This window comes from Onychostruthus taczanowskii, unplaced genomic scaffold, assembly GCF_017590055.1.
Source record: "Onychostruthus taczanowskii isolate IOZ18803 unplaced genomic scaffold, ASM1759005v1 scaffold338, whole genome shotgun sequence".
Lineage (NCBI taxonomy): Eukaryota > Metazoa > Chordata > Aves > Passeriformes > Passeridae > Onychostruthus > Onychostruthus taczanowskii.
The window spans coordinates 27,768-45,518 of NW_024500772.1; the positions used below are offsets into that span (position 1 = coordinate 27,768).

The 17,751-nt window shown below is 58.6% G+C and overlaps 2 protein-coding genes across 2 annotated transcripts in view; one reads left to right on the forward strand and one right to left on the reverse strand.

The window, feature by feature from the left end:
- Positions 1–6: 6 nt before the first annotated feature.
- Positions 7–12,811, reverse strand: LOC121339184 (protein PET100 homolog, mitochondrial). Its single transcript, XM_041410783.1, has 4 exons — positions 12,748–12,811; positions 10,615–10,701; positions 10,503–10,535; positions 7–1,307 (listed from the first exon to the last, which is right to left on the reverse strand). The coding sequence occupies exons 1-4, from the start codon at positions 12,772–12,774 to the stop codon at positions 1,248–1,250; spliced, it is 207 nt and encodes a 68-aa protein (XP_041266717.1). The 5' UTR covers positions 12,775–12,811; the 3' UTR covers positions 7–1,247.
- Positions 12,812–14,711: 1,900 nt separating this feature from the next.
- Positions 14,712–17,751, forward strand: part of XAB2 (XPA binding protein 2) — a gene marked incomplete at its 3' end in the record, with an annotated part of 28,038 nt that continues 24,998 nt past the window's right edge. Inside the window, exons 1-2 of the mRNA XM_041410777.1 lie at positions 14,712–14,955; positions 16,145–16,293. Of these exons, the coding sequence (XP_041266711.1) occupies positions 14,740–14,955; positions 16,145–16,293 (365 nt within the window). The remainder of the gene's footprint in view (positions 14,956–16,144; positions 16,294–17,751) is intronic.

A 17,751-nucleotide genomic window follows, 5' to 3' on the forward strand; every position in this document is an offset into this window, starting at 1 on the left:
GGCTGTTGTCACTGTCACCAACACGGCCACAGCAAGTGACACTGGCTGTTGTCACTGTCACCAACACGGCCACAGCGAGTGACAGCGGCTGTTGTCCCCTCTGTCACCAACACGGCCACAGCAAGTGACACTGGCTGTTGTCACTGTCACCAACACGGCCACAGCGAGTGACAGCGGCTGCTGTCCCCTCTGTCACTAACACGGCCACAGTGAGTGACAGCGGCTGTTGTCATTGTCACCAACACGGCCACAGCGAGTGACACTGGCTGTTGTCACTGTCACCAACACGGCCACAGAGATGCCATCAAAGGCTGCCATGTATCCCCTCTGTCACCAACACAGTCACAGCAAGTGACACCAGCTGCTGCCGCTGTCCCCTCTGTCACCAACGCTGTCACAGCGATGCCATCAGCCGTTGTCACTCGTCCCCTCTGTCACCAACACAGCCACGGTGACAGCACCAGGTCGTGCCCACAGTGACACGGCGCTGCCACGTGTCCTTCTGTCACCAATGCCACCACAGTGATGGCACCAGGACGCTGCCAGGTGTCCCTTTTGTCACCAACGCCGCCACAGTGACGCCATCGATGCCATGGGGTGCTGCCACTGTCCCCTTTGCCACCATCACGGTCACATCGATGCCATGGGGTGCTGTCACTGTCCCTTCTGTCACCAGCACGGGTGGCACTGCTGTCACGGTGTGCCCATGGTGACAGGGCAGTGCCAGGCGTGTCCTGTGTCACCGTCAGGGCCACGGTGCTGCTGTCACAGCACGGCCACGTTGAGCCAGCGGAGTGTCCCCTCTGTCACCGTGTCCCCGCAGTCACTGCCACATCCCCTCTGCCAATGCTGTGTCCCTGCTGTCACCCCCATGTCCCCTCTGTCACTGCCGTGTCCCCGCTGTCACCATGTCCCCTCTGTCACCGTGTCCCCTCTGCCAGCACCGTGTCCCCTCTGTCACCACCATATCCCATGGGTGGCCATGTGTCCCCGGTGTCACTGCCACGTCTCCTCTGTCACCGCCATGTCCCACGGGTGGCCGTGTGTCCCTGCTGTCACCGCCATGTCCCACGGTGGCCATGTGTCCCTGCTGTCACCGCCATGTCCCACGGTGGCCATGTGTCCCTGCTGTCACCGCCATGTCCCACGGTGGCCATGTGTCTCTGGTGTCACTGCCATGTCCCTGCTGTCACCGCCGTGTACCCTGGTGGCCGTGTGTCCCACGGTGCCGTGTCCCCGCTGTCCCCTCACGCCTGGGTCCCCCTCCTCTCCCGCAGCCGCTGCTTCAGCTCAGCCATGGCCTGGCGCTGTGGGGACAGGGACAGTGAGGGGACAGGGACAGTGAGGGGACAGGGACAGAGGAACGGGAACAAGGACACTGTGGGGACAGGGACAGTGAGGGGACAGGGACAAGAACAGTGAGGCGACAGGGACAGTGAGGGAACAGGGACAGAGGAATGGGGACAAGGACACTGTGGGGACAGGGAGAGGGAGGGGACAGGGGACAGAGGAGAGGCATGGGGACAGGAATGGGGACAGGGTTAGGGGAGAGGCATGGGTACAGGAATGGGGACAGGGGATATCAGTGGGTCTGAGGACACCAAGAGGGGACAGGGTCAGTGGACACACACCCAGGGTCAGGGGACAGCAGGGACATGAGGGGACATGAGAGAGGCATGGGGACAGGAATAGGGACAGGGGACATCAGTGGGTCAGAGGACACCAAGAGGGGACAGGGTCAGTGGACACACACCCAGGGTCAGGGGACAGCAGGGACATGAGGGGACATGAGGTGACACCAGAAGTGTCCCCTGTGGGTTGTCTCTGTACCCCCCTCACTGCCTGTGCGGCAGGGGACACCAGGGGGACACTGGGGACATTGGGAGGACACAGAGCGAGCCTCGGGGACGTCGCCCTGATTTTTTAAGATTCTCTAAGGCTTCTGATGTTTACATTCTTGTAACGAACTTTCTCACACGCTTTATGTAAATAACTTAAGTCTTGCATTCCTTTATGGAGGAGGAGATATCTGACGGACTGTTGGTTTGCCCAGTGTCACTGCAGAGGTGGCACTGTCACCCTCCGATCCACTGTCACTTTTGGAAGTCTATAAATGTTGAGTCAGAAATTAGAAGTGCTGTTTTTTTACCCCGTTAGAGCTGCGTGTCCGTGGCGCGTTATCTCGTGTCCTGCAGCGATATCTGGCGGCCGCCGCGTGCGGGACAGCCCTGGGTGAGGTCGTGTCGCTTCCCCCCTCCCTGTTTTGGCGTGAGCAGTTCGGCATTTTGCACGCAGCTCTTGTGGTCATGGCAAGCCCTGTGGGTTTCACGGAGGATTCTCTGGTTTCGGACCTCTGGAAGGGTCTCCTGGAGCGGAAACGAGTTTTCCGTTTCCTGGAGCGATTTTGAAAGGTTATTTCTGTGGGCCAGACAGCAAGGGTTTTTTCCAAGCCCTGTGGAGGCGCTCTCCAGGGAGGTGTGGTCTCTCATGGGAGGCCATCTCATGGCAGCGCTTTTTGATGACTGCACCGTAGACACGAGATCACTGCTGGTGCGGTGGAAAAAGTTTGACGCCATTTGGCGGGGGTCTGGATTTTGTAGCTCTGAGTTCCCTGGGGGACCCTTCCGTCTCGGACGTGGACGAGGGGGAATTTGAATTTCTGTGTGAAGCAGAACTCTTCCCTCTCCCCCAGGACGGTGAGCTGGGAGGCAGCTCCGTCTCGGACGGTGACGTTTGTCCCCCGGGGTGGATCGAGCTCCCAGCTGTTGAGAGTTTTTTGCAGGACAATGGACATGTACAGCAGATGCACAATCCAGCCTTCCTAGAAACTGAGTAAGGTCACCATGCCCTTGAAGGACACCAAAGGAGAAGAACACGCTCATTAGCAGACAGTTCAGGATGCAAAGGCAGACAAGAAAACCGCAGCGAGACGCCTGAAGAAGGAAGACTAACTAAAATTAACTGAAATATTAAAATGCATGCGTAAGAAGGATTTAACTAATCATGTATTAGCTTGAGGCGGAAACAACAGAAAACAGTATAAATATAGCTTGCTTTTTGTAATAAATCAGCTTCACTTGATCATATTGATCATGGCATGATGTCCTGTTAATGATCTTCCCAATACCCAGCCAGCAGGTTCCGAGCAGCCAGAGAACGGGCAGAGCCGTGGAGGCAGCAGGGCAGGAGGGAACCGCCTTCTCTTTGTGCCTTCCCGGCGCTCAGGGACGACGGGGATCCTCTGCATCAGCCTCCGCCTCGGTTTGAGTCTGATTCGGCGACAACGCTTTGTCCAAATCGTGGCGTTTCCATTAAATATCTCCTGGGTGCGGCGGGAGCAGGTTCGTCTGCTTCTGAGCTGGTCTTGTCTTCTGGCAGAGCTGCTTCCCCCGTTTCTGAGCCTAAGCAGCCTGCCGGGCACGTGCAGGAGGTGGGAGCCACCGGAGGCAGGGTGCTGGTCGGTGTTCCATCAGGCCCCGCCACGAGGTCGGGCTGTCCGCCCCGCTTGGCTGGTGCCCGCTGTGGGGTCTCGGGCACGAGCAGGATGCTCACAGGGGCTGTCCCGGATGCCCCTGTGCCACCCCGCAGCGATGTGGCTCCGCGAGCCGCGTGTCTCTCTGCACTCCTCCCCGGCATGGGAGGAGGGTGGCCCTCTGCAGGTCTCTCTCCAGTCCGTGCCGGTGCCTGTGTCCACCGCGGCGCCCTCTGCCCGTGCTGCGGCGGGCAGCACTGCCAGGCTGCCGGCTGGTTTGGCCCCGCTGCCTCCCGCGGGTGCCGGGGCTGCGGCGCGGCAGGGTGCCGGGGTGTTCACTTTTAGTGTGAATGCTGGCGCAGCCAGCGGGAGACCGGTGAGTTCCTGGGGCTGCGGACCCTCCTCATCGGCCTTGTGGACACTCCCCCTGTGCCAGGTGACCGTGTGTCCAACGGAACACGGGCGGTTCTGGCGAGAAATCCAAGCTAAGGTCGAGGAGACGGTCGAGTCTGCTGTCTCACAGCTCTGCAGGATTGTGGAGGAGGCTCCTCTGGCTCTGCTGATGCTGCAGGGGGCGCGGGGTCGGGTGGTGTTGAGCTGCCTCCGGTCAGCCATCTGCTGCTGTCCCTGCGGGGCCCACGGGACAGGTCTTGGCAGGCCCAGGGGGTTGCCAGGCTTTCCCTGTGCTCAGGGGTGTTACTCATAACGCCCATCAACCTTTATCGTTTAAAGCTGCGAAGGAACTCCATGATGCGGTTGTGCAACATGGTCTGGGGTCTGCTGAAGGCTGAAGGTCGCTGCTTCGAGCGATTGCTGCTGATGCGCCGACACCTCACAACATCCGTGCTATGGCACACGTTATTTTTCCGCCCGCGGAATTCAACGTTTTTGAGTCTCAATGGGCTCGGTTAGCAGCCAGGGCAGTGGAGCAGAACGCTATGCTGGGTCTGCAGGATCCCAGGCGTGCCATTGGCACTGATGTGCTGCTGGGCACAGACAATTATGCTGATCCTCAGGGGCAAGCTGGCTTCGATCCCCTCGTGCCTGACCAGTGCCAGACAACAGGCATGGCAGCGTTGGTTCAGACCATAGAACTGGCTGCTCTGAGGCAGCCGTTTGCGACTGTTGCTGTCCAGGGGGCTGACGAGCCTTCCACGACATTTGCAGGGAGGCTGACAGCCTCTGTTATGAATCAGGTGGCAGATCCTGAGGCAAGGAGACTTGTGATTACGAACCTTGCGAGGTGTAACTGCAATGATGACTGTAAGAGGATCATAGAGGCTCTTCCTGGTGACCCTACTGTCCCCCAGATGGCAGTGGCCTGTGCAAACTTAGGTCCCTCAGGTTACAAGATGGCTGCCTTGGCTATTGCTGTGCAGCCAGTCTGGGCAGTGCCACGGGGCAGGCAGCAACCGCAGGGGAATGCTCAGGCCAGCAAGGAACAGGGAAAGGAGACACAGAAGGTCAAAGCTCCCTTGTTTTTGTGTGGTCGGTGTGGAAGGCCAAACCATATGGCAAATGTCTTAGACTCTTGCCAAATACACAAGGTTCCCCTGGATGCCTTTGGTCCCTTGGGTGAGGGCATGAGTGCTCTCCTGATGGGGAGATCTAGTGCCACCCTTCAGGGCATCATTGTGCACCGGGGCCTCACTGATGCAGACTTCACAGGGCAGATTTGTGCCGTGGTCTCCATACTCACCACTCCGTCACTATCCCGGAAGGGACACGGATTGCTCAACTTGTGCCCTTTAAGTCTTCTGCTCACAGGACAGCTGACCGGTCATGTGGAGCTGGCAGCTTTGGATCCGCTGGGCCCCCTCAAGTTCACTGGACCGCTGTCCCGACCAAAGAACGTCCTGAGATGCTGTGTACCCTGTCCATCCCTGCTGTGACACTGTTGGAGATCCATCTTCGTGGGCTTCTGGACGGCGGCATGGACCTCACAGTTCTCTCCCTTGCCACCTGGGCCCCGGAATGGCCCCTGAATCCTGGAGATGCCTGTCACGGGACTGGGGGGAACGGCACGGTGTTACGTGAGCCAGCGGCCCGTGCTGGTCACAAACACAGAGGGACAGACGGCCTGGATTTGGCCTCATGTTACTTTTACCCCTGCTAACCTCTGGGGGAGGGATGTTCTGTCAGTGTGGGGGGTGCACATCAGGACGGGTTTTTGATGGGGGCCACTGCGATGAAGGGCGCAGTGTCCCACGCCTCCTATACGGTGGCTGGTGGACAAACCTGTCTGGGAGAACCAGTGGCCCCTCTCTGAAGATAAATTGGTCACCCTTCGAAATCTGGTGCAGATGGATTAGGGTCATCTGGAGCCTTCTACCAGCCCCTGGAACACTCCTGTCTTCTGCATCAAGAAAAAATCTGGGAAATGGACGTTGTTACAAGACCTCCGAAAGGTCAATGCCGTGATGGAAAGCATGGGAACATTGCAGGTGGGCATGCCATTGCCTACCACGCTTCCCACAGACTTGCTGGTCCTCATCATGGATCTCAAGGATTGTTTTTTCACAATTCCTTTGCATCCTGATGACAGACTGACATTTACCTTCTTGGTGCCAGCAATTAACAATGTTGAGCCCATGCAGCTCAATGGTATCAAAGATATCAATGATATCAATGACATCTATGGAAAGTTTTGCCCCAAGGAATGCGAAATTCTCCCGCCAAATGCCAATGGTATGCAGCCCGTGCCTTGTCTGGGGTTTGCAAGCAGTTTCCTGATGCCCGTCCGTATCATTATATGGATGACATTTTGGTGGCTGCGTCCACCCAGGACGAGCTGCTGAGGATCCAGCCTCAGTTGCTCGATGCTTTGCATCCTCATGGGCTGCAGGTGGCTCCAGAAAAGGTTCAACAACAGCCTCCTTGGAAGTATCTGGGGGTCAAAATTCTGGAGCGGACAATCCAACACCAGGAGGTGCAATTTGTGCATTCTGTGAAGACGCTGAATGATGCCCACAAATTGGTAGGTGTCGTCACTCGGTTACATCCGTACTTGGGACTGACCGACGCACAAATGTCTCCTCTGTTTGATTTGTTGAAAGGAGAATCTAAAGTCACCTTGCACACTGAGGCACATCAGGTGCTGGAGGTGGTTCAGAGAGCTGTTTCTGCTTGCCAGGTTTATCGCATTGATCCCTCCGTTGATGTCACCGTGTTCATCGCCGCTCCAGATTCGCATCCCACAGGCATCGTTGGCCAATGGAGTGACAAACGGTCCCATTCCTTGCACATCTTGGAATGGGTTTTCCTGCCCCATCAGCCGCAGAAGACGGCAGTTGTTTGAGCTAATTGCTCGCTTGATAATCAAATGCCGGCAATGGTGTTTGCAATTGATGGGTGCGGATCCCACAAAGATCACACTCCTGGTACAGAGGGAGGATTTTGACTGGAGCTTTGTGAACACTGTGTCCCTGCAGAGTGCTCTGGAAAACTTTTCAGGAAAGATCACTTATCATCTACCCAGCCACATGTACTGCACATGGCAAAATTCACACAAATCTATTTGTGGCCCAAAAATAGTCAGGAACCCGTGCAAGGACCCGCTGCCTTCACTGATGGTTCGGGGAGAACAGGGAAGGCCACTGTTACTTGGAGGGATGGATCTGAGTGGCGCATGGGAACATTGCAGGTGGGCATGCCATTGCCTACCACGCTTCCCACAGACTTGCTGGTCCTCATCATGGATCTCAAGGATTGTTTTTTCACAATTCCTTTGCATCCTGATGACAGACTGACATTTGCCTTCTTGGTGCCAGCAATTAACAATGCTGAGCCCACGCAGCTCAATGGTATCAAAGATATCAATGATATCAACGGGAAGTTTTGCCCCAAGGAATGCAAATTCTCCTGCCAAATGCCTATGGTATGCAGCCCGTGCCTTGTCTGGGGTTTGCAAGCAGTTTCCTGATGCCCATCCGTATCATTATACGGATGACATTTTGGTGGCTGCGTCCACCCAGGACGAGCTGCTGAGGATACAGCCTCAGTTGCTCGATGCTTTGCATCCTCATGGGCTGCAGGTGGCTCCAGAAAAGGTTCAACAACAGCCTCCTTGGAAGTATCTGGGGGTCAAAATTCTGGAGCGGACAATCCAACACCAGGAGGTGCAATTGCATTCTGTGAAGACGCTGAATGATGTCCACAAATTGGTAGGTGTCGTCACTCGGTTACATCCGTACTTGGGACTGACCGACGCACAACTGTCTCCTCTGTTTGATTTGTTGAAAGGAGAATCTAAAGTCACCTTGCACACTGAGGCACGTCAGGTGCTGGAGGTGGTTCAGAGAGCTGTTTCTGCTTGCCAGGTTTATCGCATTGATCCCTCCGTTGATGTCACCGTGTTCATCGCCGCTCCAGATTCGCATCCCACAGGCATCGTTGGCCAATGGAGTGACAAACGGTCCCATTCCTTGCACATCTTGGAATGGGTTTTCCTGCCCCATCAGCCGCAGAAGACGGCAGTTGTTTGAGCTAATTGCTCGCTTGATAATCAAATGCCGGCAATGGTGTTTGCAATTGATGGGTGCGGATCCCACAAAGATCACACTCCTGGTACAGAGGGAGGATTTTGACTGGAGCTTTGTGAACAGTGTGTCCCTGCAGAGTGCTCTGGAAAACTTTTCAGGGCAGATCACTTATCATCTACCCAGCCACATGTACTGCACATGGCAAAATTCACACAAATCTATTTGTGGCCCAAAAATAGTCAGGAACCCGTGCAAGGACCCGCTGCCTTCACTGATGGTTTGGGGAGAACAGGGAAGGCCACTGTTACTTGGAGGGATGGATCTGAGTGGCAGGGCCTGGAAGGTCACGAGGATGGGTCAGCCCAATTTGTTGAAATGAAAGCTTTCATTTCATTTTATAAATTTTCCCAGTAACCTTTCAGTTTGGTCACGGATTCTGCCTATGTGGCTGACATCGCACAGCGGTTGGGTCATTGAAGGAGGTCAGTAACCCTGCCTTGTTTCATTTACTGAAGACCTCGTGGTGTGCCACTCAGGCCCAGGTTCATCCGTTCCACGCTCTGCATGCGAGCAGTCACGCCAATTTGCCAAGATTTGCAGCGGAAGGCAACGTGAGGGCTGACAAGCTGGCCAACCCAGCGTGGGTAGCGCCTCAGCCTGACACACTGGCGCAGGCCGAGACGTCGCGTGGGTTTTTCCACCACAACGCACATACCTTGCAGAAGCAGTTTCAGCTGACGCCAACTGAAGCTTGTGACATTGTCAAGCCGTGTGATGACTGCCTTTGCTGGCAGGGGAAAACTCCAGAGGCCTCAGGGCCTTGGAGCTTTGGCAGACCGATGTCACCCAGACTGCCGAGTCTGGCCGGCTCAAGTATGTGCGTGTCACGGTGGACACGTTCTCCTCTGCAATGTGGGCTTCTGCTCACACTGGAGAAAAGGCCCGTGATGTCCTTGCCCACTGGAGGCAGGCCTTTGCCGTTCTGGACACACCTTCTGCTGTCAAAACCAACAGTGGTCCTGCTTGCACATCGCAGAAGGTGCAGCAGTTCCTGCAGTTGTGGGGTGTGTCACACAAGTTTGGTATCCGTCACTCTCTGACTGCTCGAGCGATTGTAGAACGCGCTCACGGTACTCTGAAGCGGGTTCTTCAAAAACAAAAACGGGGAATGCAGGGTGAAACCCCGCACAGTCGGTCGGCAAAAGCTTTGTACGCCATCAATCATCTTACGGTGACACAGAACTCAAACAACCCTGTCGTTCTGAATCACCGTCCCTCGATGCAGGCTGGGACGAGGCACGTCAGCCTCTGGTCTGGAATTTGGTCACCGAACAGCGAGAAGGTCCCTATGACCTATCAGGTGTGGGCATGCTTGTGTGTCCACAGATTCTGGGGTACGCTGGGTACCCTCGGCGTGTGTTTGTGACCACAGAGACAGAATCTGGCCAACGGGCAAAACGGAAACCACGACCAACCTGAAAGGCATCAGGTGGGTGAATCACTGAGTCGTGACTCGGATCCAGATGATGCGAGTGATCACCCCGACGATTCCTCCATGAATGGACACTGAGCCTTGCTCATTTTTCTTTTTTCACGTCGTTAATTTTTTTCTTTCTTTTTTCTTTTTTTTAAAACAGTAAAGGGTAAGATGCGGCCCTGCTGTTTTAAATTTTCCAGGTTTTCTGAGGTTTACGTTCCTGTAACGAACTTTCTCGCACACTTTATGTAAATAATTTATGGTTTTGCATTGTTTTACGGAGAAAGAGAAATCTGACGGACTGTTGGTTTGTCCGGTGTCATTGGAGAGGTGGCACTGTCACCCTCCGATCCACTGTCACTTTTGGAAGTCTATAAATATTGAGTCAGGAATTAAAAGTGCTGGTTTTTTGCCTCGTTAGAGCTGCGTGTCCGTGGTGTGTTATTTCGTGTCCTACAGCGACACAGGGACATTGTGGGGACACAAGGGGGACACTGAGGACAGCAAGGGGACATTGGGGACACTGCCAGGGCAGGGCTGGACACATTGGGGACACTGCAAAGAGACCTTGGGGACAGTAGGGGGTCCTGGGGACACACTGGGGACATTGAGGGGGGGCTGGGGACACCTTGGGGACACTGTGGGAGAGGGACTTGGGGGGACACTGGGAGGTGCTGGAGCCACATGGGGGACACCTTGGGGACACCGTGGGGGGTGGGGACACCAAGGGGACATTGTAGGGGAGGGTGGGGACACTAGGGGTGGTACTGGAGACATTGGGGGCAGTGAGAGGGACATTGGGGACAGTGGGGGACACTGAGAGGGACACTGGGGACAGTTGGGGGCATTAGGGACAGAGGGGGACACTGAGAGGGACATTGGGGACAGTGGGGGACACTAAGAGGGTCGTTGGGGACAGTGGGGGACACTGAGAGGGACATTAGGGTCAGTTGGGGACATTGGGGACAGTGGGGGACACTGAGAGGGACACTGGGGACAGTTGGGGACAGTGGGGGACACTGAGAGGGTCGTTGGGGACAGTTGGGGACATTGGGGACAGTCGGGGTCTCACCCGTTCCGGGGTGTCCGGCGGGAAAATCTCCCTCTGCAAAGAGAGTGCGTCAGGGGAGGGGACAGCGGGGACATTGAGGTGTCCCCAGGTGTCCCCAGGGGTCCCTGCCCACCTTGCGGTCGATCACGTGACGCTGGAAGAGCTCGGCCTGGTTGGAGACCCAGAACACGGCCACGGGGAAGGACAGGTACAGACACATCTGGGACAATGACACCTGTGTCACCTGTGTCACCCCTAACCCTCACCTGTGTCACCTCCTGTGTCACCCCTACCCCTCCCTGCCGGCGGGGACGGTCACCAACGTCACCGGGACACGGGCAGGTAACACCTGAGTGTCACCTGTGTCACCTGTGTCACCCCTAACCCTCACCTGTGTCACCTCCTGTGTCACCCCTACCCCTCCCTGCCGGCGGGGACGGTCACCAACGTCACCGGGACACGGGCAGGTAACAAATGTCACACCTGAGTGTCACCTGTGTCACCCCTAACCTCACCTGTGTCACCTCCTGTGACACCCCTAACCCTCACCTGTGTCACCTCCTGTGTCACCTGAGTGTCACCTGTACCTGTGTGTCCCCTGTGTCACCTCCCCTGTGTCACCTGTGTGTCACCTGTGTCACACCTGTGTCACCCCTAGAGCCAGAACACGGCCACGGGGAAGGACAGGTACAGGCACACCTGGGGCAGGGACACCTGTGTCACCTCTGTGTCACCTCCCCTGTCACATCTGTGTCCCCCATTCCCATCCCTTGTTCCTGTTCCCGTTCCCGCCCCCCCGCTCCGTTACCGCCCCATTCCCATTATCCCAGTCCCGTTCCCATTCCCGTTATCCCCTCCCCATTCCCATTATCCCATTCCCATTCCCATTCCCGTTATCCCATTCCTGTTCCCATTATCCCAGTCCTGTTCCCATTCCCATTATCCCCTCCCCATTCCCGTTATCCCGGTCCCGTTCCCATTCCCGTTATCCCATTCCTGTTCCTGTTCCCGTTATCCCCTCCCCATTCCCGTTATCCCGGTCCCGTTCCCATTCCCGTTATCCCATTCCACATCTGGGACAGGGACACCTGTGTCACCTCTGTGTCCCCTGTGTCACCTCCCCTGTCACCTCTGTGTCCCCCATTCCCATCCCTTGTTGCTGTTCCCGTTCCCGCCCCCCCCGCTCCGTTACCCCCCCATTCCCATTATCCCAGTCCTGTTCCCATTCCCGTTATCCCCTCCCTATTCCCATTATCCCGTTCCCGTTCCCATTATCCCGTTCCCATTCGCATTATCCCGTTCCCATTCCCATTATCCCATTCCCGTTCCCATTCCCATTATCCCCTCCCCATTCCCATTATCCCATTCCCGTTCCCCCCCGTTCCCATTCCCCCATTCCCATTATCCCCTCGTTCCCGTTCCCATTCCTGTTCCTCCGTTCCCATTCCCATTATCCCCTCCCCATTCCCATTATCCCATTCCCGTTCCCATTCCCGTTATCCCATTCCCGTTCCCATTATCCCCTCCCCATTCCCATTCCCATTATCCCCTCGTTCCCATTCCCATTCCTGTTCCCCCGTTCCTGTTCCTGTTATCCCCTCATTCCCATTCCCATTCCCCCCTTCCTGTTCCCATTCCCGTTATCTCACTATCCTGTTATCCCATTCCCATTTCCCCATTCCCATTATCCCCCATTCCCGTTCCCATTCCTGTTACTTCCCCCCATTCCCATTTCTATTCCCATTCCCATTATCCTGTTCCCATTATCCCATTCCCATTATCCTGTTCCCATTATCCCATTCCCATTCCCGTTCCCATTATCCCATTCCCATTATCCCCCCCATCCCCATTATCCCGTTCCCATTATCCCATCCCCATTATCCCGTTCCCATATTCCCATTATCCTGTTTCCATTCCCATTATCCCATTCCCATCCCCATCCCCATTATCCCGTTCCCATTATCCCATTCCCATCCCCATTCCCATTATCCCATCGCCATTATCCCATCCCCATTATCCCGTTCCCATATTCCCATTATCCTGTTTCCATTCCCATTATCCCATTCCCATCCCCATCCCCATTATCCCGTTCCCATTATCCCATCCCCATTATCCCGTTCCCATATTCCCATTATCCTGTTTCCATTCCCATTATCCCAATCCCATCCCCATTTCCATTATCCCGTTCCCATTCCCATCCCCATTCCCATTATCCCATCCCCATTATCCCGTTCTCCCTCCGTTCCCGTTCCCGCCCCCCTCGCACCCTCAGGATCTCCAGCTTCACCCCCATGGCTCCTCCAGGCCCCCCGCACTTCCGGCTCCGCCAACCCCGCAACACCGCGCCCGCCCATTGGTCGCACCTCCAGCACCGCCGCATTCTATTGGCTGAGATCTGCGCTGAGGGGGCGGAGCGAAAGAGCGAGTTGACCAATGAGCAGGGAGCGCGGGAAGGACGGAAGTGGAGGCGCCGGAAGTACGGGCGGCGCGCCGGAAGTGAGCGAGCGCGCGGAGAAATGGCGGCGGCCGAGGCGGAGATGGCGGCGCGGGAGGAGCCGCCGGGAGCGGCCCCGGGAGCGGAGCCCGGCGCGGAGCAGCAGCCGGGAGCGGTGGCGGAGCCCGGAGCGATGGAGGAACCCGGAGCGATGGCGGAGCCGGCACCGGGACCCGCGGGGGAAGCGGTGGCGGATCCCGGAGCGGGGCCGGGCCCGGAGCGGCCCGAGCTGTGCTTCGTGAGTGCGGGGCTGGCCCCTGCTGTCCCCTCCTGTCCCCTCCTGTCCCCTTCCTGTCCCCTGCTGTCCCCATCCCTGTCCCCTCCTGTCCCCATCCCTGTCCCTTTCTGTCCCTTCCTGTCCCCTGGTGTCGCCTCCTGTCACCCCCTGTCCTCTCTGTCCCCACCCCTGTCCCCTCCAGTGTCCCTGTCCCCATCCCCCTGTCTCTGTCCCTGTCCCCTCTCCTGTCCCCATGTCCCCATCCCTTGTCCCCGTGTCCCTGTCCCATATCCCTGTCCCCTCTCCTGTCCCCGTGTCCCTGTCCCCTGCTGTCCCCATTCCCTCTCCAGGCCATTTGTCCCCAGCATTTCCCCCGTTTGTGTCCCCGCTGTCCCCGTGTCCCTGTGCCACCCTGTCCCTGTCACCCCCAGCTCTGTCACCTCCTGCTGTGCTCTGTGTCCCTGTCCCGTCCCTGTCACCGCTGGGTTCTGTCCTGCCCCCTCCCCCCATCCTGGTCCCTTTGTCCCCCCCTGTGTCCCCTGGCTGTCCCAAATGTCCCCTGCTGTCCCCTGAGCCCAGGAGGAAGTGCCCTGTGCCGTGTGTCCCCTGTCCCCATCCCTGTCCCCATCCCTGTCCCCATCCCTGTCCCTGTGTCCCTCCAGGAGCATGAGGAGGAGCTGTCCCCTGTCCCCACAGGTGTCCCCTGACTGTCCCCAGTGTCCCCAATGTCCCCCAGGAGGAAGAGGAGGTGCAGCACGAGGAGGAGCTGTCCCTGTGTGTGTCCCCAGAGTCCCCAGTGTCCCCAATGTCCCCACTGTCCCCCCCCAGGAGGAAGAGGAGGTGCAGCACGAGGAGGAGCTGTCCCTGTGTGTGTCCCCAGTGTCCCCAATGTCCCCAATGTCCCCCCCCAGGAGGAAGAGGAGGTGCAGCACGAGGAGGAGCTGATCCCATCCCCATTATCCCGTTCCCATATTCCCATTATCCTGTTTCCATTCCCATTATCCCAATCCCATCCCCATTTCCATTATCCCGTTCCCATTCCCATCCCCATTCCCATTATCCCATCCCCATTATCCCATTCCCATTCCCATATTCCCATTCCCATCCCCATTTCCATTATCCCGTTCCCATTCCCATCCCCATTCCCATTATCCCATCCCCATTATCCCATTCCCATTCCCATATTCCCATTCCCATCCCCATTTCCATTATCCCGTTCCCATTCCCATCCCCATTCCCATTATCCCATCCCCATTATCCCGTTCTCCCTCCGTTCCCGTTCCCGCCCCCCTCGCACCCTCAGGATCTCCAGCTTCACCCCCATGGCTCCTCCAGGCCCCCCGCACTTCCGGCTCCGCCAACCCCGCAACACCGCGCCCGCCCATTGGTCGCACCTCCAGCACCGCCGCATTCTATTGGCTGAGATCTGCGCTGAGGGGGCGGAGCGAAAGAGCGAGTTGACCAATGAGCAGGGAGCGCGGGAAGGACGGAAGTGGAGGCGCCGGAAGTACGGGCGGCGCGCCGGAAGTGAGCGAGCGCGCGGAGAAATGGCGGCGGCCGAGGCGGAGATGGCGGCGCGGGAGGAGCCGCCGGGAGCGGCCCCGGGAGCGGAGCCCGGCGCGGAGCAGCAGCCGGGAGCGGTGGCGGAGCCCGGAGCGATGGAGGAACCCGGAGCGATGGCGGAGCCGGCACCGGGACCCGCGGGGGAAGCGGTGGCGGATCCCGGAGCGGGGCCGGGCCCGGAGCGGCCCGAGCTGTGCTTCGTGAGTGCGGGGCTGGCCCCTGCTGTCCCCTCCTGTCCCCTCTTGTCCCCATGTCCCCATCCTGTCCCCTCCTGTCCCCTCCTGTCCCCATCCTGTCCCCTGCTGTCCCCATCCCTGTCCCCTCCTGTCCCCATCCCTGTCCCTTTCTGTCCCTTCCTGTCCCCTGGTGTCGCCTCCTGTCCCCCCCTGTCCTCTCTGTCCCCACCCCTGTCCCCTCCAGTGTCCCTGTCCCCATCCCCCTGTCTCTGTCCCTGTCCCCTCTCCTGTCCCCATGTCCCCATCCCTTGTCCCCGTGTCCCTGTCCCATATCCCTGTCCCCTCTCCTGTCCCCGTGTCCCTGTCCCCTGCTGTCCCCATTCCCTCTCCAGGCCATTTGTCCCCAGCATTTCCCCCGTTTGTGTCCCCGCTGTCCCCGTGTCCCTGTGCCACCCTGTCCCTGTCACCCCCAGCTCTGTCACCTCCTGCTGTGCTCTGTGTCCCTGTCCCGTCCCTGTCACCGCTGGGTTCTGTCCTGCCCCCTCCCCCCATCCTGGTCCCTTTGTCCCCCCCTGTGTCCCCTGGCTGTCCCCAATGTCCCCTGCTGTCCCCTGAGCCCAGGAGGAAGTGCCCTGTGCCTTGTCTCCCCTGTCCCCATCCCTGTCCCTGTGTCCCTCCAGGAGCATGAGGAGGGGCTGTCCCCTGTCCCCAGAGGTGTCCCCTGACTGTCCCCAGTGTCCCCAGTGTCCCCAATGTCCCCTCACTGTCCCCCCCCAGGAGGAAGAGGAGGTGCAGCACGAGGAGGAGCTGTCCCTGTGTGTGTCCCCAATGTCCCCACTGTCCCCCCCCAGGAGGAAGAGGAGGTGCAGCACGAGGAGGAGCTGTCCCTGTGTGTGTCCCCAGTGTCCCCAATGTCCCCAATGTCCCCCCCCAGGAGGAAGAGGAGGTGCAGCACGAGGAGGAGCTGTCCCTGTGTGTGTCCCCAGTGTCCCCAATGTCCCCAATGTCCCCCCCCAGGAGGAAGAGGAGGTGCAGCACGAGGAGGAGCTGTCCCTGTGTGTGTCCCCAGTGTCCCCAATGTCCCTGTGTGTGTCCCCAGTGTCCCCAATGTCCCCACTGTCCCCCCCCAGGAGGAAGAGGAGGTGCAGCACGAGGAGGAGCTGTCCCTGTGTGTGTCCCCAGTGTCCCCAGTGTCCCCACTGTCCCCCCCCAGGAGGAAGAGGAGGTGCAGCACGAGGAGGAGCTGCTCCGGAACCCGTTCTCGGTGCGCGGCTGGCTGCGCTACGCCCAGGCCCGGCAGCGCGGGCCCCGCCCCCGCCTCAACCAGATCTACGAGAGAGCCCTGAGGGAGCTGCCCGGCAGGTACGGGCACCGGGGGGGCTGGGGGGGCTGGGGAGGGGGCAGCTGGAACACACCTGGGATACACCTGGGCACTGCTGGGATACACCTGGGCACTGCTGGGGGCAGCTGGAACGCACCTGGGATACACCTGGGCACTGCTGGGGGCAGCTGGAACACACCTGGGATACACCTGGGCACTGCTGGGGGCAGCTGGAACACACCTGGGATACACCTGGGCTCACCTGGGATACACCTGGGCACTGCTGGGGGCAGCTGGAACACACCTGGGATACACCTGGGCTCACCTGGGATACACCTAGGGGGAGCTGGGTACACCTAGGGGCAGCTGGGGGTACCTGGGATACACCTGAGGGTACTGGGAATGCACCTGGGGGCACCTGGGCACACCTAGGGGCACCTGGGGCACACCTGGGCAGCAGAGGTGCCCCTGGAAGGCACAGGGACCTTTGGGGGCACACCTGGGGGGCACAGGGAGCACCTGATTGCCCTGGTGGGGGCAGGTGGGGACAGGGACAGCCGGGGTCCTCTCAGGTGGCAGCAGGTGACAGGGGCTGGCCCGGGTGAGGGGTGGCACCTGTGACTGGGCGTGGCTCACGTGATCGGGGTGGCACAGGTGACGCAGGTGACAGGAGTAACACAGGTGACAGGGTAGCCAGGTGACACAGGTGACAGTCCTGGGTGGCCTAGGTGACAGGAGTGACACAGGTGACAGGGGTGCCAGGTAACCCAGGTGACACGTCTGTCCCCTCAGCAGTTACAAGCTGTGGTGCCAGTACCTGTGTCAGGGGTGTTGGATGACCCTGGTGACGGGTGACAGGTGGCCCAGGTGACACCTGTGAGCCCTCCCCAGTTACAAGCTGTGGTACCAGTACCTGTGACAGGGGTGTCAGGTGACCTTGGTGACACCTGTGTCCCCTGTCCCCAGTTACAAGGTGTGGTACCAGTACCTGTGACAGGGGTGTCAGGGGTGTTGGGTGACCCAGGTGACAGGTGTGTCCCCTCCCCAGTTACAAGCTGTGGTACCAGTATCTGCAGCAGGGCTGTCAGGTGTGTCAGGGCTGTCAGGTGCCCCAGGTGACAGGTGTGTCCCCTTTAGTTACAAGCTGTGGTACCAGTACCTGCGCAGGGGTGTTGGGTGCCCCAGGTGACAGGTGCCAGGTGCCCCAGGTGACAGGTGTGACAGGTGACAGGTGTGTCCCCCCCAGTTACAAGCTGTGGTACCAGTATCTGCAGCAGGGCTGTCAGGGGTGTCAGGGCTGTCAGGTGCCCCAGGGGACAGGTGTGTCCCCTCCCCAGTTACAAGCTGTGGTACCAGTATCTGCAGCAGGGCTGTCAGGGGTGTCAGGGCTGTCAGGTGCCCCAGGTGACAGGTGTGTCCCCTTTAGTTACAAGCTGTGGTACCAGTACCTGTGACAGGTGTGTCAGGTGACAGGTGTGTCCCCCCCAGTTACAAGCTGT

Excerpts from the sequence above, each read along its gene's own strand:
- LOC121339184 (XM_041410783.1), bottom strand. The coding sequence starts at position 12,774 with ATGGGGGTGAAGCTGGAGATCCTGAGG. Across the intron at positions 10,702-12,747 it reads TGAAGCTGGAGATCCTGAGG|ATGTGTCTGTACCTGTCCTT; the intron begins GTGCGAGGGGGG and ends TCATTGTCCCAG. Across the intron at positions 10,536-10,614 it reads GTCACGTGATCGACCGCAAG|AGGGAGATTTTCCCGCCGGA; the intron begins GTGGGCAGGGAC and ends CTCTCTTTGCAG.